The sequence below is a fragment of the Sphaeramia orbicularis genome, chromosome 14 (assembly GCF_902148855.1).
Source record: "Sphaeramia orbicularis chromosome 14, fSphaOr1.1, whole genome shotgun sequence".
NCBI lineage: Eukaryota > Metazoa > Chordata > Actinopteri > Kurtiformes > Apogonidae > Sphaeramia > Sphaeramia orbicularis.
In genome coordinates this window covers 42,423,151-42,442,879 of record NC_043970.1, presented here as the reverse complement: position 1 = coordinate 42,442,879, position 19,729 = coordinate 42,423,151, and the positions used below count along the sequence as shown (strand labels likewise).

The window sequence follows — 19,729 nt, the reverse complement described above, 5'->3', positions numbered from 1 at the left end:
AGAGAAGAAAAAAACATGAGTGAATCATCATTATACGGAGCTCAAACTGAAGAACGCACAAATATAACAATTCAAAAAGAGGTGTGAACCCATAAAGAAGAGAATGACTGATACTTCTGTGGTAGTTCCCTAATGATTTTTTCTCTTTATTTATCATTTCTGAAGTGATTTATCCCCTTTTATCATAATATTATCCTCTGCATTTTGCATTTTTTTCAGTGAAAATTGGATATTTTCTCGTATCATGTACTTTAATCATCATGCTGAGATTACATCTGAGGATTAATAAAACAAAGAGAGACAAAGTGACTTTTTTCAGTCCAATCTGTCCTTAACTGAACATAAACCCAGTGTTTTCATCCACTGTCATTGATCCAACTCCATGGGTTTTACTGGTGAATCAATGTTGTAGAAGATGACGGCATTTCCACGGTAACTATGGAGCCTCTGAATGTCCAAATGGGTCATATCTGATGACCATGAAAAGATGAAGAACTGTATTTGACACCAATTATTGACATGGATTGATAGGATTAGTGGATCAACAGGTATTAAACAGTTTAGATCAGTAGATGGCTTAGGTCAGGCTTAGGTAGAATAGAATAGAATAGAATAGAATAGAATAGAATAGAATAGAATAGAACACAACACAACAGAATAAAATCGAATCGAATCGAATCGAATAGAATAGAATAGAATAGAACACAACAGAATAGAACAGAATAGAACAGAACAGAATAGCATAGAATAGAACACAACGCAACAGATTAGAATAGAATAGAATAGAATAGGATAGAATAGAACAGAACAGAACAGAATAGAATAGAACACAACAGAACAGAATAGAATAAAACAGAACAGAACAGAATAGAATAGAACAGAATATAATAGAACACAACAGAATAGAATAGAACAGAATAGAATAACATAGAATAGAACACAACGCAACAGAATAGAATAGAATAGAACAGAATAGAATAGAACACAACACAAAAGAATAGAATAGAATAGAATAGAACAGAATAGAATAGAACAGAATAGAATAGAATAGAACAATAGAATAAAACACAACAGAATAGAATAGAACAGAATAGAATAAAATAGAATAGAAAACAACAGAAAAGAATAGAATAGAACACAACAGAATAGAATAGAACAGAATAGAATAACATAGAATAGAACACAACGCAACAGATTAGAATAGAATAGAATAGAATAGAATAGAATAGAATAGAATAGAATAGAACACAACAGAATAGAATAGAACAGGACAGAATAGCACAACACAACAGAATAGAACACAACACAAAAGAATAGAATAGAATAGAACAGAATAGAATAAAATAGAACAGAATAGAATAGAACACAAGAGAATAGAACAGAACAGAACAGAATAGAACACAACACAAAGAATAGAATAGATTTTTTTTTTTTTTTTCCTGTAATGTTTTCAGTCAGTGAAGACGAATTTCCCCACGGGGACCAATAAATCTAAATCTAGAATAGAATAGAATAGAATAGAATAGAACAGAACAGAATAGAATAGAATAGAATAGAACACAACACGACAGATTAGAATAGAATAGAATAAAATACAACAGAATAGAATAGAACAGAACACACGAGAATAGAACACAACACAACACAACACAAAAGAATAGAATAGAATAGAATAGAATAGAATAGAATAGAATAGAATAGAATAGAATAGAATAGAATAGAATAGAGTACTGACAGTACATCTACATACATTCTGTGTTTTTATGGGTTAAACCTGTCGATCAGCAGAATATTAACTGTAAGATCAGTCAAGCTGGTAAAAATAAGCCTAAACTGGAACACAGGTACACAGCGACAAATCACATCATGTCTTTGAACATCAGTAGATTTAGAGTGCGAGATCCTCGTTTGTCTAACTGATAGTGACTAATGACATCAGGGATTATGATTATCCATATTCACCCTGCACACTGCTGCATCTGAGCTCCATTACAGATCCTGCTTTTAATTTTAATGTTTGTTTTTTTTTTTTTAAATTCAAGTCCTTCCTGTCCCGTCAGAGTGTCTTCAACAGAACCAACCAACCCTGCATCATTTCCTAAAAGTGTGGATTGGAGGCAGCCTTCTCTTAAGAGGCAACTGAAGGCAGCACATCTTCAGTGTAGAATTGTTCACCCAAAAGCACAGAAGGAAGGTCTGAGTGAAAGGCAATTTCTTTGAATCAGACGCAGTGTACTGTATGTGCAGTAAAAGCTGAGAGGAAAAGCATCGACCACAGGATCCAATAAAGATGCTGCTCTTCGTGTACCGTTCATATGTAGTGAAAATGGAAAAATGATGAGGAAAGAGGTTGAGGACAGTGGCTTTTCTTCTTTTTTTTTTTTTTAAAGAATCGTGCATTATAGTCCATTATATCCTATCTTGAAACATAATAATCAAAGAACCTTCGAGACGTGTACTAATGACTACACAGGCTTCCGCTTAAAAGGTTCTTGTTGAGATGGAAAGCTCAGACCTCAGAGCTGAGATATAAGAAGACTGTGTTTCCTCACTACTATGACATTATAATTACACTGCAATTATCTGAAATAAGACTGATTATTTTACATTAATAATAATAATAATAATAATCATAATAATAATGGCCTAGATTTCTATAGTGCTTTTCAACACACCCAAAGCACTTTACTAGAGCTGCACAATATATCATTTGAGCATCGTCATCACAATGTACGTGTGCACAATAGTCACATCGCAGGTCCTGCAATGTAAGAGCTAAATGGACTCAAAATGTTCTCATCTAATTTCAACCTGGGTGCCTGACACACACTGCACACAGCGATCCACCAATCACAATCATTCTTCATCAGTTTGGAGTGAGTCGCTGGCAACAATATCGAAAAACGAGCAACGAACAAGACAAAATCACTGTAAATGAAGACCTGGTGCCAAAAAGAAAAGCACCGTCAATTATCTGGAATTCTTTCAGCCACAAGAAGGGTGATATTAACCCTTGGGTGGTGTTCATATTTTTGTTATTCAGCCAGTTTTCATGGGTGTGGTGATCCCGCTGCATTTGTGGGTTTTTAATTCAACAAAATCAAACAATTTTATGTTAAAACACTCAACAGATGTTAACTTCATCCCAATCACAAGCAACATAAAAAGCATGTATGTTTCATATTTGCCTTTTGAATTTGCTAGATCACATTTATGAATTGGAGTGCTAACCATTTTTAGTTTGTTTGTTTAATAAAATGTAATATAATCAAGAAAAAATTCGTAAAAAAATAATTACTTATAATTTTTCTTTTAATAAAAAAATTAAATGAGTCCCACAGACCCAAACACCACACAAGGGTTAAAACACAACATTTGTTTGACCATTTATGTCGGCGCCACACAGCTATTATATCCTCCAGAGTAGTTTTTCATATCTCAATATTTATCGTAGAGTTAAAAAAAATCATCAGTTTTTTCCAGTATCGTGCAGCCCTACTCTTTACATTGTTGAACAAACTTCCAGAAAAGCTCAGATCTGCTGAAACACTCAGTTAATTTAAATCCAGGTTAACCTTTTCATGCATGATGTCCACATTTATGGACACATAGTTTAAGCTCACTTTCCAAAGGGTTATAAAGGCAATATTCTCCAAACCACGTGGGGGCAGTCTCCATAGACCCTCAGCAATACAACGAAAAAAAGTATCATCTTATTTTTACAATTTGGACTGCTCTGTGATCTCATAAAGTTAACCTCCTAAGACCCAGCTATGGGTTTTCTGTTCACATTTGTGGACAAGAGTTTCACAGCTTTATACAAAAAAACCAAAAAAAAAACAAACAAAAAACTGTCCACTGCAACGGACATTGTGTGAAAATTATAAACAAAACGCATCTGAAAAAATTGTTGCATCATGATGTTTCCAATATAGGCAATTATTTAATCAAAAAAGCCAGAATTTGTACTTTCCTAGGTCTTGGGAGGTTAAATATCTACTTAATAAAACCATATTATAAAAAATTCAAAATGCATTTTCAACTTTAGCCTAATTTTGAGTAATCACAGCAAAAACAAATCTAGATACTTTTTTTTTCATAATTCATGCATGAAAGGGTTAAAGACCCACCTGTCCTCAGCTGCATTTGAATAGAGTTTTTATCCATCAGTTCAGATCTGCACTGTTCCTTTTAAGATAAAAGTTTTAATCTGTTTTATCTATTTATCTGATTTTTTGTTTTTTTGTTTTTCTCATGCCTATACTTTTTATTGCTTCCATGCTGTAATGCTTTTAATGTTTTATGTAAAGCACTATGAATCGTCTTGTACATGAAATGTGCCATATAAATAAACCTGCCTTGTCATTCATTCACTCATACATTCTCACTCTGTGGTGGTAAGCTACATCTGTATCCACTGACTGAAGCGCGGCTGCCAATTCATGCCAAACAGCCCCTCCCACCACCACCGAACATTCACACACATTCATACACCAGTGTGAGTGACACTGGAGGCAAGGAGGGTGATGTGTGTTGCCCGAGGACACATCGGCACATGACTGGGTGATGATGATCCAGGTAGAGTTTCATACTGTCCACATGCAGTTATAGAGGTGTACGCACGTGACGTCACCGCTACCGGAAGTCACCGTGGTTCTGCCCACTGAGTGGCAGAAAGAGGAAGATGAGTAACAGCGTTGGCTTCAATACCGTCTAAACTGAAGAACAATATTTAATAAAAAATGGGGAAGAGCTGTTGTGCGATTGATTGTATAAACAGGTTTGAAAAGCAGTCGGAGCTATCATTTTACAGACACCGAAAGACAAAGAAAAGAGACGCAGATGGATCCACAAATCCAGGAAACCAAACCTAGATCTGTGGATCCTGTTTGGTGTCAGGTAACATTAATTTATGCTGTACTTTTGAGTAAAATCATACCTTAAATTACGTATTGTTTTGGCTAATGTTACTTCTTAGTAAAGCTCTTGGTTTCATGATCAGATCTTTCCTGTTTTTTGTCTTCATTTTGTCATTCTGAACCTTGTGCTCCTACATGATTAGTAAACTAACTTAAACTGAGGCTAACCTAGTTTTTCAAATACAGGGGAACTGGAGAATAAAGCTACGACGGAGTATTAGGGCCACATGAGAAAATAAAAACGCTTGTCACTACGAGTATAAAGTCATAAAATATCGATATAAAACTTGTAATTTTATGATAATAAAGTCGAATACAAAAAGAATCACAATGGGGGGTCAGGGATATTAGATTAATCGTTAAATGCTAGTGAACTTTGAACTACATTTGTAATTTGTGCAGATTTCCTCACAACACGTACAAAAGTACACATTCAATACCTAAATAGAAGTACAGATACTTGTGTACAAATGTCTGGTAAAAGTAGAAGTACTGATAAATGTGCTTTACTGAGTACAGTATATGAAAAAAAAACAAAAAGAAAAAAAGTGCTGGCTCCGAAATGCACTCCAAGCATAAAATAAATATAGCCCTCTGATAGCCTCTTATTGCCAACTTTTGAATCAGTCACCGACTGTTTTGATGTTTATTTGATGTTTAATGTATAATTTTAAGAAGAAAAACAACATATTAGCGTTAGCAAAACAAGTTTAAATTCTGCGTTTTTACAGAATAGCAGAAGGGGGGAAGAACTGTTTCCCCCTTTGGGCCCCCCCCCCCCAGCTGGGACGTCCTTACCGACTGTATCTATTGTTTTTGGTTGGATTTGTGTTTCTTTGTCTGTTTGTTAACACTTTAGCAGCAAAATTATTGGTTGAATTCATACCAAATTGGGTTTATACATTGCCAGTGACCCAGAATAAACGTCATTACATTTTGGGAAAAGTAGGTCAAAGCTCAAATTTCTAATGAATTTTTTAAATCTTTTTTTTTTTTCTCCCATTTACTTATAATGTTCAAAATTTCAAACATCTATAAAAACATCAATTTTGTTTCAATTTACGTCAAACTTGGCACATATATAGAGGAAATTGATATGACATCAGCACACACACAGACATGATGACATCAGCTGGATCGATGCCAAAATAAGTTACAATACGTGCGAGGGGCGGGGTTTGTTGTGCCTGAGACCACTTGTTAATCGAGATATTGATATTTCTGAAAACTGTGAAAAATGCCTAGATCACAAAAGCAAAGATTATTCCTCTGGAGAATTTCTTGCTCAACAAAAAGTGAAAATTCAATCTGTTTGCTTCTTATAAAATATTAACCTTGAATGTGTTTCTTCACTTTGATATGGTGTATAGTTTTAGTACAGAATGTGTATTTGTGAGTCATGTTGTTTGTCTTCACTTAAAGCAAATAGAAATCAATCAGTTCTAATTGTAAATTGTTTATAACATTGGAAAAGCTCTAAGTTTAGTTATATAACATCTAATCAATGAACTTTTTTATTTATGACCTTCTCTGACCAAACTACGTGGTTAATATTTATTGGTGTTCCTGGCCTCAACGTTTCATTAGAATAGAATAGAATAGAATAGAATAGAATAGAATAGAATAGAATAGAATAGAATAGAACAAAACAGAATAGAATAGAATAGAATAGAACAGAATAGAATAGAACAAAACAGAATAGAATAGAATAGAACAAAACAGAAAAGAAAAGAATAGAATAGAACAGAATAGACTAGAATAGAACAGAACAAAACAGAAAAGAATAGAATAGAACAAAACAGAAAATAGAAGAGAATAGAAGAGAAAAGAACAGAACAAAACAGAATAGAATAGAATAGAATAGAATAGAATAGAATAGAATAGAATAGAATAGAATAGAATAGAATAGAATAGAATAGAATAGAATGCATATTCATTATATAGTTTTAACATGTTTTATGTGACACGTTCTATTGTCATCAACAGAAAAAATACATACTCTTCGTTTCAAAATTCTTTTCCAGTGAACGACTCATCATCTGCTAATGGTGCATTATTAAACTAGTATTAGACTTCAACTACAGAGGCAACAAAAAGTAACACAACAGATGATAATATTGTGAATTGCTTGACATTAGAGACTAAAATGTCAATATCTTGACAGCCTTATTCAACCAAGAGTCCCAAAAATACACCTGCTGTGTTACTCATTGTGCTCCAGTTAGTCAAACAACTGCTGTATTCGGTGTTTTTATCCGCGACTGTTTTGTCTGCACTTAAAACTGAAAATCTCTAGTACTGAGGCTTAAAAATTCAACATAAAGTAGGTCCTGGTCCTCCTAGAAGATGGACCAGCTCCAGTTTTTGTACAGGATCTATCATTATTTGGAGATAAAGTTGTTTTTAGTCTTTTTCTTTTTTCTTTTCTTCTTTATCTATGAAATGAAGCTGAAAAAACACATACAGTGTATTTGAGTACCTAGAGAAGCACTATATAAAACTGATATATTATTATTATTATTGTATGCTTCATGACAATATCCATCAACATAATCACTTTTTTTCTGGATCCTGGACACCATCCAGAAGTGAGAGCATATTTTCCTTTCATTTCTAAGTCCAACACCATTATCAGTCCGATAATAGAACTGACATCGCCGACACAGAATTCACACCCACTCCACCTCAAGTACCTTCAAAACAACTGATGAGGGAAACATGAATCCAAATCCTGGGAGGATGTTTGAAGGGTCAAGGAATTATATAAATATACATATGTTTCTCTGAGTGCTTTCAAAACACAGTGAATTATGCAGCGTGGCGGATGTGATCTGAGGGGGTGAGGGTCTGCAGTCCCTGATTGTTTTGTTTGGTTATTATGGGTTTTTGTAAGTACACTGTATATTAAATTCAACGCATGATAGTTCCTCACACTCATATTAAAACAAATGTGTATTTATAGACAGTGTCGGAAGGGTTAGTTCAGAAATGGAATATGTTACAGATTCTAATTGTAATGAGGAACAGAGCTATTTAACTGCTTCATCAAAGTAACGTAACTGAGTGAATTCATGTAGCTTTTCAGTGCAAAAAAAAAAATTCTGAATTAAGAAAAAAATCTTGAATGGAGACAAAAAAATCTTGAATTCAGCATAAAAAAAAATCTTGAATTAAGCAAAAAAAAAATCTTGAATTAAACAAAAAAAAAAACAAAAAACTGTCAATGGAACAAGTGAAAATTATCTTGGTAGATGAGATATTTTGACTAGAAATGAGAAAAATACACTTGATATGAGTTTGATTTTTTTTTTTTCCCCAATGAGTTCATTCCGTGATTAGGCCCAATGTAATCAATGAAAACACCAAATGTCCTATAATTATTACTTCCGCCAGGAGGTATTTGTGATCACTTTGCTTTGTGTGTTTGTGTGTGTGTTTGTTTGTTTGTTAGCAAGATAACTCAAAAAGTTAAGGACGGATTTTCATGAAATGTTCAGGAAATGTTGATACTGGCACAAGGAAAAAATTATTAAATTTTGGTGGTGATTGGGGGGGGCGGAGGTCTGCTTTTCTTGTTTATTTTTTGTGACAAGTAACGATACTGTGCATTAAAAATATATCGGAGTAGAAGTACACAATTGAGTAAAAGTGAAAGTAAACAGAATAAAAAAAAATACTCAGTAAAGGAAAATTCTCCCAAAACATACTCGAGTACAGTAGTGAAGTATTACTACTGTGTTACTATACGACACTGTACGCTTCTTACCAATAATGAATATAGTTCAGCGTAGGGATGCACCGATACCACTTTTTTCCAGACCGAGTACGAGTACTTACATTTGAGTACTTGCCAATACAGAGTACTGATACGAGTATTTAATAATCCCATTCCAGTTGTTAGTTCCTTTTGTAAATGTGCTCTATTGTCGTTGTCATTAGTCTGACTGGAAAAAAGTGCTGCTGCTGATATTAAATGTCTTGGAATGAGCGTTTCTCAATTAATCCACCAGAGGGCGCCACTCTTAATTAACCATACAGGACAAATACCACGAAGAAGAGGAAAGTTTTTTGAAAAGAAGAAGAAAGTCAGTAATAACAAACATGGAGATGACAGAGGCAACACTAATGTGATACTAATATTGCAGCGTTTTCGCTGGTAAGGTTTAACAGCTTAGCTTCAGCAGGAAGAGAAAAGACAAATGAGTGATAAGTTTCATTTTCACTTCCGGTGGTGGTGGTCCGCACCGCTCCGTACCCCCGGCCGTTCCCACTGGTATTCTCCATCTGGGTGCGCATCTGCCAGCACCTGGAAAACGGATGGAATGTACGCAGAGGACGGACAGAACGCTGCGTCCGTATCTGTCTGTCTTTAACGTTACTTGCAGTCAGCGTTACTTTTATCACCGTCATTTATTTTGAAAAATCTCCACACTCTTCACACTCCCCACACATTATTCCACCGCTGCGTACCTGCTGCACTGAACTGGGAATGTCACGCTGCCACAAGTGGTATAGGTGCAGTGTATCGGATTACTTTTACGAGTACTGTGCTGCCCCCTGGTGGGCACAGATAATTCCGTTTGGGTTCGTGCGTTTTGTCTGTTCAGAGCCACTGTAGTTGCTAGACTGCTGAAGAAGTCTTGTCTGTTGGGTTGCAGTTATAGACCAGCTACCTCTTTTTTGGCCCTGTAAACACATCTGTCTGTGAGTACTGTGATATGTTGTTGTGATGGCCCTGACCAGTTGGTTTGCTGGGTATTGTTGGTGTGTTTCTGTTGCAGAGGATTGGATACATCTGGTGCTGCCAGGAGGACATGGTTTGGTGCCTTGGAGGTGTGGCTGACTGGGGATTGCAAACGAGCCACACCTGGTTGGGAGGTCATATAGGCCAGGCTTCTGCTGGATACTCTCTCTCTCTCCCTGGGCTGCTACTCTTCACATCTCGTCAGCCATGGCTGGACCCCTCGTACTTGTAAAATAAAGAATGTTCATTCTTTGATGGCAAGACAACCGTGTGGTCTCACCTATGTGCTGTTGTGGCCTAGAGGAGTTGGGCATAACAAATGGGGGCTCGTCCAAACTAAAAGTGGCTGGTTATTGTTTGGGTAGGTGGTTTGAGTGTCTCGTTTACTTGATTGCCTGCACACTGGTTGCTGTGGTTCATTGTTGGAGCTGTGTTGGTCTCTGGTAATTGTGAAATGCATGTTTGTTGCTTGTTTTGGAGATCAATTCTGTGGTTTTTTTTTTGCAAGTCTGTTGGAAATGAGATAATGGTAAATGGTTTTGGTTTATTTGCACTGTGGACAGAACTCCCCGTTAGGCTGTAGGGCACTGTCCATTAGGGATTGTGTCCATTGGTTTCACCTTAGGCGGTGGGAAAGTGGGCAGAGCAGTTGTCTCGGGGGCACATCCGCTGCTGCAGGGGGGTCGCCATTTAATGGTTGCTTTCCGGGCTGACGGGCTAAATCATTGATTGTGAATAATTTTGATTATTACAGTCAATGTAGTGCGTAATTACCCATCACAAGTACCACCTGAAGACTAGGGTTGAGTTTTAGGTAAGTATTTTTGGCTAGGCAGTTAGGGGGAAGTCTTCTGTCAAGGGCAACGTGGGCCCAAGTGCAAATAAAGTTAGTTTTCTGTGTTATTGTGTGTTTTTGGTGCACAATATGTCGACTGAACACAGTAATCCTTTGGTTGCAAAGTTTTTGCAACGAGCTTCTCATAGCACATTATCTCAGTTTACAAAGGCAGATTTGGTAGATTTAGCTGTGCATTTGGGGTGGAAGAAGCCCGCGCAGGTTCCTAAAAAGGCTGAGCTGAGGGTTATTGTAGAGGGTCTGGCAGTGTCAGTTGGTATTTTGGAGCTTCAACAGAGTAAAGTTCCTGATGTAAAGGTTCCAGGGGTTATGGAAAATCTGTCATTTGATCAGTATATGCAGCTGGAAAGAGAAAAGGCAAATATGGAAAGGGAGAGATTACAATTTCAGCTTGAGCAGGAAAGGATAAAAGCAGAGCAGGCACAGAAAACCAGGGAGGCAGAGGTAAAAGTAGCTTTGGAAAGGGAAAGGTTAAAACTCGAACAGTTAAAGCTGGAATTGGTAAGAGAGGGGAAGGCTAGTGAGTTTCTCCTTGGCTCTGGGTCATTACGGCAAGCTCCTGTAGGTGGAGCAGGTTTTGATGTTGCTGGTAATTTGCGTTTACTGCCTAAGTTTAATGAGAGGGATCCAGATACCTTCTTTGCATTGTTTGAGCGGGTTGCAGATACCAGAGGTTGGCCTGATGCTGATCGGACCTTAATGCTGCAGTGTGTTTTCACAGGCAAGGCTCAGGAAGCATATTCTGCCCTTAGTCCTGTAGACAGTATGGATTATGCTACGGTAAAGGCTGCAGTACTTAAAGCTTATGAATTAGTCCCTGAGGCATACAGGCTCAGATTTAGAAACTGGAAAAAGGGTGATAGGCAAACTCATGTGGAGTTTGCACGCGATATTACTGCTCATTTTGGACGGTGGTGTTCTGCCTCTGGTGTAGGTGATTATGAAGACCTGTGCAACCTTGTTGTTTTAGAGCAATTTAAAAATTCTGTCCCAAGCCATATTGCTGTACATATTAATGAAAGTAAAGTCAAAACAGCTTCAGAAGCAGCGATACTGGCAGATGAGTACATGCTGACTCATGCTACACGGTGCGAATGGCGTAGAAGTGGAAATGGTGTGACAAGGGAGAATGTGAAGCCTGGTCTGGGTAAGTTCTTTAATGCTCATCAGAGTTCACAGACCAGTGTCAGGAGTGTGCATGGGACGGATGGAAGATTTGATCCTGGTAAAGTATGTCATTCATGTAAAAACAAAGGTCATTGGAAGGGGGAATGTCCAATTGTTACTGTCAATACTGACCATAAATCATCTCAGTCAAGTGTGTATGTGAAGTCTGCTGGTCTTGTGTCTCCCATGCATAATCAGGTAAAATCTGATACATCTTTTGAGCAACCATTGACACTGGTTGATGAAATTTATGCTCCTTTCATGTCAGATGGATTTGTTTCTCTGTATGGTGGTGAGAGGAAACCAGTTAGGATTTTGAGAGACTCAGGGGCTTCTCAGAGTTTCATTTTGAAGCATGTCCTTCCATTTTCATCCATTACAGACACCGGCAACACGACCCCAGTTCTTGGCATTAGTTTAGTTCCATTGTCTGTTCCACTACACCGTCTGAATCTATGTTCAGATCTGGTTAATGGTGAGGTGGTCATGGGGGTGCGCCATTCACTGCCTATGGATGGTGTGGATATTATACTGGGTAATGACTTAGCTGGGGCAAAGGTGTGGAAGGATGGTCCACCAGCTCTTGTCATGACAGCATTACCTAAGTTTTCTGGAAGTCAGGATGAGTGTGCTAAACAATACCCAAATGTTTTTCCTGTCTGTGCTGTGACTAGGGCAATGAGCAGGGCCAGTTCAAATGAGAGTGAGGACTGTAAACCGTCTGTTTCTTCAAAATTGTCTCCTCAAGACAAGACTTTTGAGGAGGTTCAAGGTGGGCCTTTGGTGTGTCCTTGGCCTTTGCCAACTATAAGTAAGAAGGAGCTTATTTCAGAACAGGCAGGGGATTCATCCTTGTTCTCTTTGTTTCATTTGGTTTGTCCTGACAACAAAATACAGGATTTGGAAAATGGCTACTTCCTTCATGAAGGGGTGTTATGTAGGAAGTGGACTCATGTGGTAAATGATGTAAAACTGGACCAAGTCATACAAGTTGTGGTACCATCCAAGTTTAGAGAAATGGTGTTGAGTGTTGCACATGATGGAATTGCTGGTCACTTAGGAGTTAAGAAGACTTATGACCGGGTCTTGCGTCATTTTTTCTGGCCTCGGTTGAAGTGTGATGTCTCTGCATATTGTAAACATTGTCATACATGTCAGATGACTGGTAAACCCAACCAGACGGTCAAGCCTTTTCCTTTGTGCCCAATTGCAGTTACTGAAAACCCATTTGAGTATTTACTCGTTGATTGTGTTGGTCCTCTGCCTAAGAGTAAAAATGGTAGCAGTTACTTGTTGACTGTGATGTGTAAGAGTACTCGGTATCCTGCTGCCTTTCCAATTCGCTCTATTAAAGTAAAACCAGTTCTGAAAGCCTTGACCACTTTTATGTCCACTTTTGGAATCCCAAAGGTAATACAAACAGATCAGGGGACTAACTTTATGTCTCGCACTTTTGCCCAGGTGTTAAATCAGCTGCGAGTGAAACACAACATCTCAAGTGCATATCACCCAGAGTCGCAGGGGGCTCTGGAAAGATTCCATCAAACATTAAAGTCGATGTTAAGATCTTATTGCACTGAACTTTCACATGACTGGGAAGAAGGTCTTCCCTGGCTTTTGCTTGCGATCCGTGAAGTTTGTCAAGAAAGTACAGGCTTTGCTCCAAATGAATTAGTTTTTGGGCACACTGTTCGTGGTCCCTTAGCAGTGTTAAGTGACCACTGGAAAACTGTTGATCCTCCAGGCAATATTTTGAATTATGTGAATGATTTTCGTTGTCGTTTGTACAGGGTTTGTGCGGCTGCCCGCATGAAGCTTGGTACTGTTCAAGGTAAAATGAAGAATCTTTTTGATCGGAAAGCTGAGTTCCGCCAGTTTGAACCAGGGGACCAAGTTTTGGTATTGTTGCCTGTTGTAGGTTCTCCTTTCCAGGCTAAGTTTGGTGGGCCATATACAGTTAAAAGCCGTATGTCTGACTGTGACTATCTCATTCACACGCCTGACAGGAGGAAAAAAATTCAGTGGTGTCATGTGAACCTTCTCAAGCCGTATCATGGTGGGCAGACCAGTGATGGAGTGAAGAAGGGGGGCACTGTTGGTTACATGGAAGATGTGCATTCGAAAACTGTAGGTATTGCAGCAAAACTTGTGACAAATCCATCTGAGGACTTTGTGGTTCCATCAGAGCAGACTACTGTAGGTAAACTTAACAACTCAGCTTATCTGAGCAATTTAGAGGGTTTTCTGAGTGATTTGTCAGATGTGCAGAGAGCAGATGTAATACAACTGATTGAAACTCATCTTTCCTTGTTCTCAGACACTCCATCACAAACTCATCTTGTGCAGCATGACATAGATGTTGGTGATTCCAAACCAATTAAGCAGCGCTTTTATCGTGTACATGCAGAAAAGCAAAAACGTATGGAGAAGGAAGTTGAGTACATGATTCAAAATGGTATAGCAGAACCGGCATTATCAAATTGGTCCTCACCATGCTTACTGGTTCCAAAATTTGATGGGTCGGATCGATTTTGTACAGACTTCAGGAAGATAAATGCTGTGTCAAAGCCAGATTGTTACCCTCTGCCACGGATTGATGATTGTGTTGATGAGGTTGGCAGTGCAAAATTTGTAACAAAACTAGATCTCCTTAAAGGTTACTGGCAAGTTCCACTGACTCCTAGGGCAAAAGAAATTTGTACATTTATTACACCTAAGGGATTGTTCTCATACAATGTCATGCCATTTGGGTTGCGAAATGCTCCAGCTACATTCCAGAGACTTATGAATAGGGTTTTGCATGGTCTTTCAGGGTGCACTGCATATTTGGATGATGTTGTGGTGTACAGTGACTCTTGGGACTGTCATGTTCAGCGTCTAAAAGCCTTGTTTGATCGGTTAGTTGAGGCTAACCTGACAGTCAACTTGTCAAAATGTGAATTTGCAAAAGCGAGGGTGACTTATCTTGGCAAAGTTGTGGGCCAAGGGGAAGTACGTCCGGTGAGGGCTAAAGTTGAAGCTATTGATAAGTATCCTGTGCCAAGGACAAAGAAGGAGTTGGGGAGGTTTCTGGGTTTAGTGGGCTATTACCGGGGATTTTGTAAGAACTTTTCTTCCGTGGTAGCCCCAATGACAAACCTCCTGACTAAAAAAGCAATTTTTGAATGGTCTCCTCAATGTCAGAAGTCTTTTGATACTGTGAAAAACCTGCTTTGCTGTTCTCCTGTGCTTGCAGCTCCGAACTTTGACAAACCCTTTAAAATACAGGTGGATGCAAGTGGCGTCGGAGCAGGTGCGGTGCTGTTACAGGAAGGGGAGGGAGATATTGACCATCCTGTCTGCTTCTTCTCCCGTAAGTTTAAACGTCACCAATTAAACTATTCAGTTGTGGAGAAGGAGACGTTGGCACTTATTTGGGCTCTTCAGTACTTCGAAGTATATGTAAGTTCAGGCTCAAAACCAGTCACAGTGTTCACTGATCATAATCCGCTGACTTTTTTGTCTACTATGCAGAATAGTAACCAGAGGTTAATGCGCTGGTTACTGTTCTTACAGTCGTTCAATTTGAATATATGTCACATTAGGGGACGGGAAAATTTAATGGCAGATGCTCTTTCCCGAGCTTAAGTTTCTGTGTACGAAGACCTTAGTGGGTCTTCGTTTTTTTATGGGGGGGGGGTGTGATGGCCCTGACCAGTTGGTTTGCTGGGTATTGTTGGTGTGTTTCTGTTGCAGAGGATTGGATACATCTGGTGCTGCCAGGAGGACATGGTTTGGTGCCTTGGAGGTGTGGCTGACTGGGGATTGCAAACGAGCCACACCTGGTTGGGAGGTCATATAGGCCAGGCTTCTGCTGGATACTCTCTCTCTCTCCCTGGGCTGCTACTCTTCACATCTCGTCAGCCATGGCTGGACCCCTCGTACTTGTAAAATAAAGAATGTTCATTCTTTGATGGCAAGACAACCGTGTGGTCTCACCTATGTGCTGTTGTGGCCTAGAGGAGTTGGGCATAACAGTTGTAATGTTAAAGCACTGTACTTAGTCGGCTGAGACTCTTTGTGTTGTTTAAAACCTTTATTTTCATGCATTAACGGAAGACGCTAATAGCGTTAGCATACCTATGGGATTTTCCATGCATTTTAGCATCATGCTAATCACTATTATTAACTGCTGGTTTGTTTGTTTGTTTTTTAAATTCTTTTATTTTCGAACTGTAGCTCACTGTAGGTGAATGTTATGTATGAAGTGCATATGCAAAGCACTGATGGATTGTGTTTTGATGTTCTATACATGTTGTTGCTCATGAAAAATGTGGGTATACCTGATTGTGACATGCATTTTGTTTTTGTGTATGCAGTTTTACAGTCATCAAGTAAATGTCCAAAACAGCAAGAAGCTTCCAGGGTGTTTTCTTTGAAAAACTGTTAGCTATCTGTACAGCTAGTTCATAAACACTAGTGAAGACAGAATAAGTACAAATACGAGTACATGCACGGAGTATCAGAGCCAATGCCCGATTCTCATATCGGAATCGGTGCATCCCTAGTTCAGAGACATGCTTTGTAACCCCACATATTTTACTCAGTAACTGCAACTTAATAAGATATTTTTCTCAGTAGCTGTTGGGTTAAATGTGCAGAATTCTTCTACAGGAAAAATGAAAAGTGTCATACATAACGCAGACCAAATGGTGTCAGGTGCTCCTTCTTTTTTCTCTTCTCAGATGCTCACTGAACCATAAACACTTCATCGACAGCAGCCTGAACAGGATCAACTTACGTATTTCCACTTGATGAACATCAGATCATTCAGGGGTGGAGCTCCACCGTTGCATGGCACAACAATAGTCTCTCCATACAGGGCCGTCACGCTCTCTGTGCCCCAAACTGCAACACAAAAACAGCACAAAACATTCACTATTATTATATAAATTGACAGTTTTATCACAAAAGAAAATCACACTTTTCATGGCTTGACTCTGGTGTGTGCTCGTGGGCATGAGGGTTATGGGAGCGTTGAGATTAGAAGTTTCATCCAGAGAAAAGCTGATTTAGAGCTGATTGGCTAAACGCGAAGGCAATACATGCTCAAAGTGCACCTCAAGCACCTGTGTCAAAAAATCAGAGACCATGAGGAACACATTCACCACAAGAAACCTGGGAAAAAAAATTGTTCTTCTTGCCGTGAGTGTGATTCCCACTTTGATGAGCCTGGGAGATAACCGGTATCTTAGATCAGCTGATGGATCCTTTGATCAGTAGTAGGAGCATCGAGAACAGAACATTAAAAAAAAATATGTGGCATGTATCGGTGGATGCTGGAGTTGTAGACACCCCCCAGAGAAGACTGGTTCTTCTGGGCAGGTCCCACCAAACGCCAAACCACTGTCATGTTCTGATGAAACAACGTACGTTTTGATCATCTCATTAAATTTACTTATTATGAACTTATCAATAAACTACTACTTCATCAGCCTCTTCCAGATGTGGATAAAAAAAAAAATGGAAAGGTGGTGGTGGTGGGGGGGTCCTATATAAAGTCGTGGAAAAAATTATTAGGCCACCCTTGTTTTCTTCAATTTCTTGTTCATTTTAATGCCTGGTCCAACTAAAGCTACATTTGTTTGGACAAATATAATGATAACAACAAAAATAGCTCATAAAATATAAATTTACATTAACATAAAATCATTAAATTTTATATTGTATTTTATACATTTTATATTATATTGAAATTATTAATACACGCATATAGCACTCTTTTAACATTTTTCTGCCCACACAGGTGCCTGATCAAATATCTTATAACATTTTTACCACTGATCAAATATCGGCTTTCAAAAAAAATCGAGGCCAATATTTAGAAGAAAAAAAAAAAATCTACATATCTGCCTGATATATATGCTGGCTGATGTATCTATTACTTAATCCTCTAAATGGAAAATTACAACTAAAACATAAGATAAGAAAATATAATTAAAAAAACTTACAATTTAACAAAATAACATAACAATAGAGCTTAGATTTTTTTTTAATAAAACTGGACAAAATATGAATAGGTGCAATTTACAGTATTAACTGTATTAACATTATGTATTACCATGAATAACAATATGTATATGTATGAATACAGTATGTATCTCTATCAAGAGTATTAACTGTATTTATTTCCTATAAAACAGTATGTATAATCGTGGAAAAAATTATTAGACCACCCTTGTTTTCTTCAGTTTCTTGTTCATTTTAATGCCTGGCCCAACTAAAGGTACATTTGTTTGAACAAATATGGTACCAACAAAAATAGCTCATAGTAGTTTAATTTCAGAGCTGATATCTATCCATTTAACATGTTTTCTTGATAATAACCAAAATCATTTCAGTTCTTACATCAATATCTATGGAATTGTACTGACAAAAACAGTGCTTTTAGACATTCCATGTTTTCTTTTCTGTCAGTTTTAGTCACTTGATACACACAGGAGTTAGTACTGGATTGCATAACCATTGTTTTTGATGACTTTTTTCAATTTTTTTATTAACTTTCTTTATTGGAGAAAACGCTTATATGCTTATGTCTGCTTTTATGTCAAATATTTGCGTATGTTTTTAATTTATTACAATTTTGATTTTATATGCATAATATCTGGAACCAATATTCACTTTTAAAGTCTTTGAAAAGGTTTGTTAAGCATCTTTATGTTATTTATGCAATAAATTATATACATTTTTAAAATCAGATTTTATATTTTTTATGTGTTTTTTGTCCTTTTGTGTTGATATCGTAGATTAAAGTGGAAAAATAATAGACAGATGAGATAGATGAAATTGTGCTGAAAAAATAGTAGAAAAATAGTAAATAAAGGTAGAATCCAAAGTACTCAAAAATGGCCAAAATAGGCTCAGACCTCTAAGGGTTAAAAATGTAGGTTTGGCTCCTGGCCAGAGCCCTGATATTTTATTTATTTATTTATTTATTTATTTTGCAGATTTTCAAACAGAGGGCGCCGGTAGGTAAATCCACCTTTGGACTCCTCAGAAACGCAGTGACCTTGGTTTCTCTGGAGACTTTTGGCCTCAGTAATTCAAAGAGCGACTGAAGGGAAGTGTAAGATGTCCCTGCATAAATCCTCATTTGGACAAACAGCTTTTTTAGTTCAGGGATCAACATGTGGAACTCTTTAACTAAAAAACTGCCTCTAAAGAAAGATGGATGATCTGCTGCTTCTTGTTTTATGTTGTTTTTTTTGTTTTTAACTTTAGTTCCTGTTTCCTACGACAGGTCGACCGTGTTGTTGTTGTTTTTTCTGCTGCAGCCTTAAAATGCAACGCTGGATAAGCACGTTCTTCAGGTTAAAATGCAAATCACAGCCAAACAAGACGTACAACGGACACATACCAAACACAGTTCAGAGCGTAAACCACTGATTTAACATTCAAGCTAATAGGTAATGGACATGGAAGGAATGGGGATTTTCATGGGATATACGATGATTCTGAAAAAATGAATGAAAAACTAGAAATAAAAGCCTCCTTTCCTGCCACTTTTTACACCAAATAGTAAATTTAGCCTTCTGAATGACCTGTAGTGGATCTAAAACTACACAATATTGTTAAAATTACACTTACTTATCTTAAGACATTTCAGGTTCTTCATAATTTGTTCTGGTTATTCACATTTTTTAGGAAAGGATAGTTTGTAAATATAAGCATTTTCATGAAAAAAGAGAAAAACTTGTAAAACTTTGTCATTATTTCTAGGTTATTATGATAGTATTTTATTGATCTGACCCTGTGTGTATGTGACCACTGAACTACAAAGATAGATAGATAGATAGATAGATAGATAGATAGATAGATAGATAGATAGATAGATAGATAGATAGATAGATAGATAGATAGATAGATAGATAGATAGATAGATAGATAGATAGATAGATAGATAGATAGATAGATAGATAGATAGATAGATAGATAGACCACATCAACAAAAAATAAATAAATGTGTAAATAGCTAAGAATATGTTAGATTAAAAGAAAATAGAA

At 37.5% G+C, this 19,729-nt stretch overlaps 1 protein-coding gene across 1 annotated transcript in view; it reads right to left on the bottom strand.

The window, feature by feature from the left end:
• alcama (activated leukocyte cell adhesion molecule a) overlaps nucleotides 1–19,729 on the bottom strand; it is a 255,318-nt gene that overhangs the window by 104,750 nt on the left and 130,839 nt on the right. The window contains 1 exon segment of the mRNA XM_030154323.1: nucleotides 16,467–16,573. Within this exon segment, the coding sequence (XP_030010183.1) occupies nucleotides 16,467–16,573 (107 nt within the window).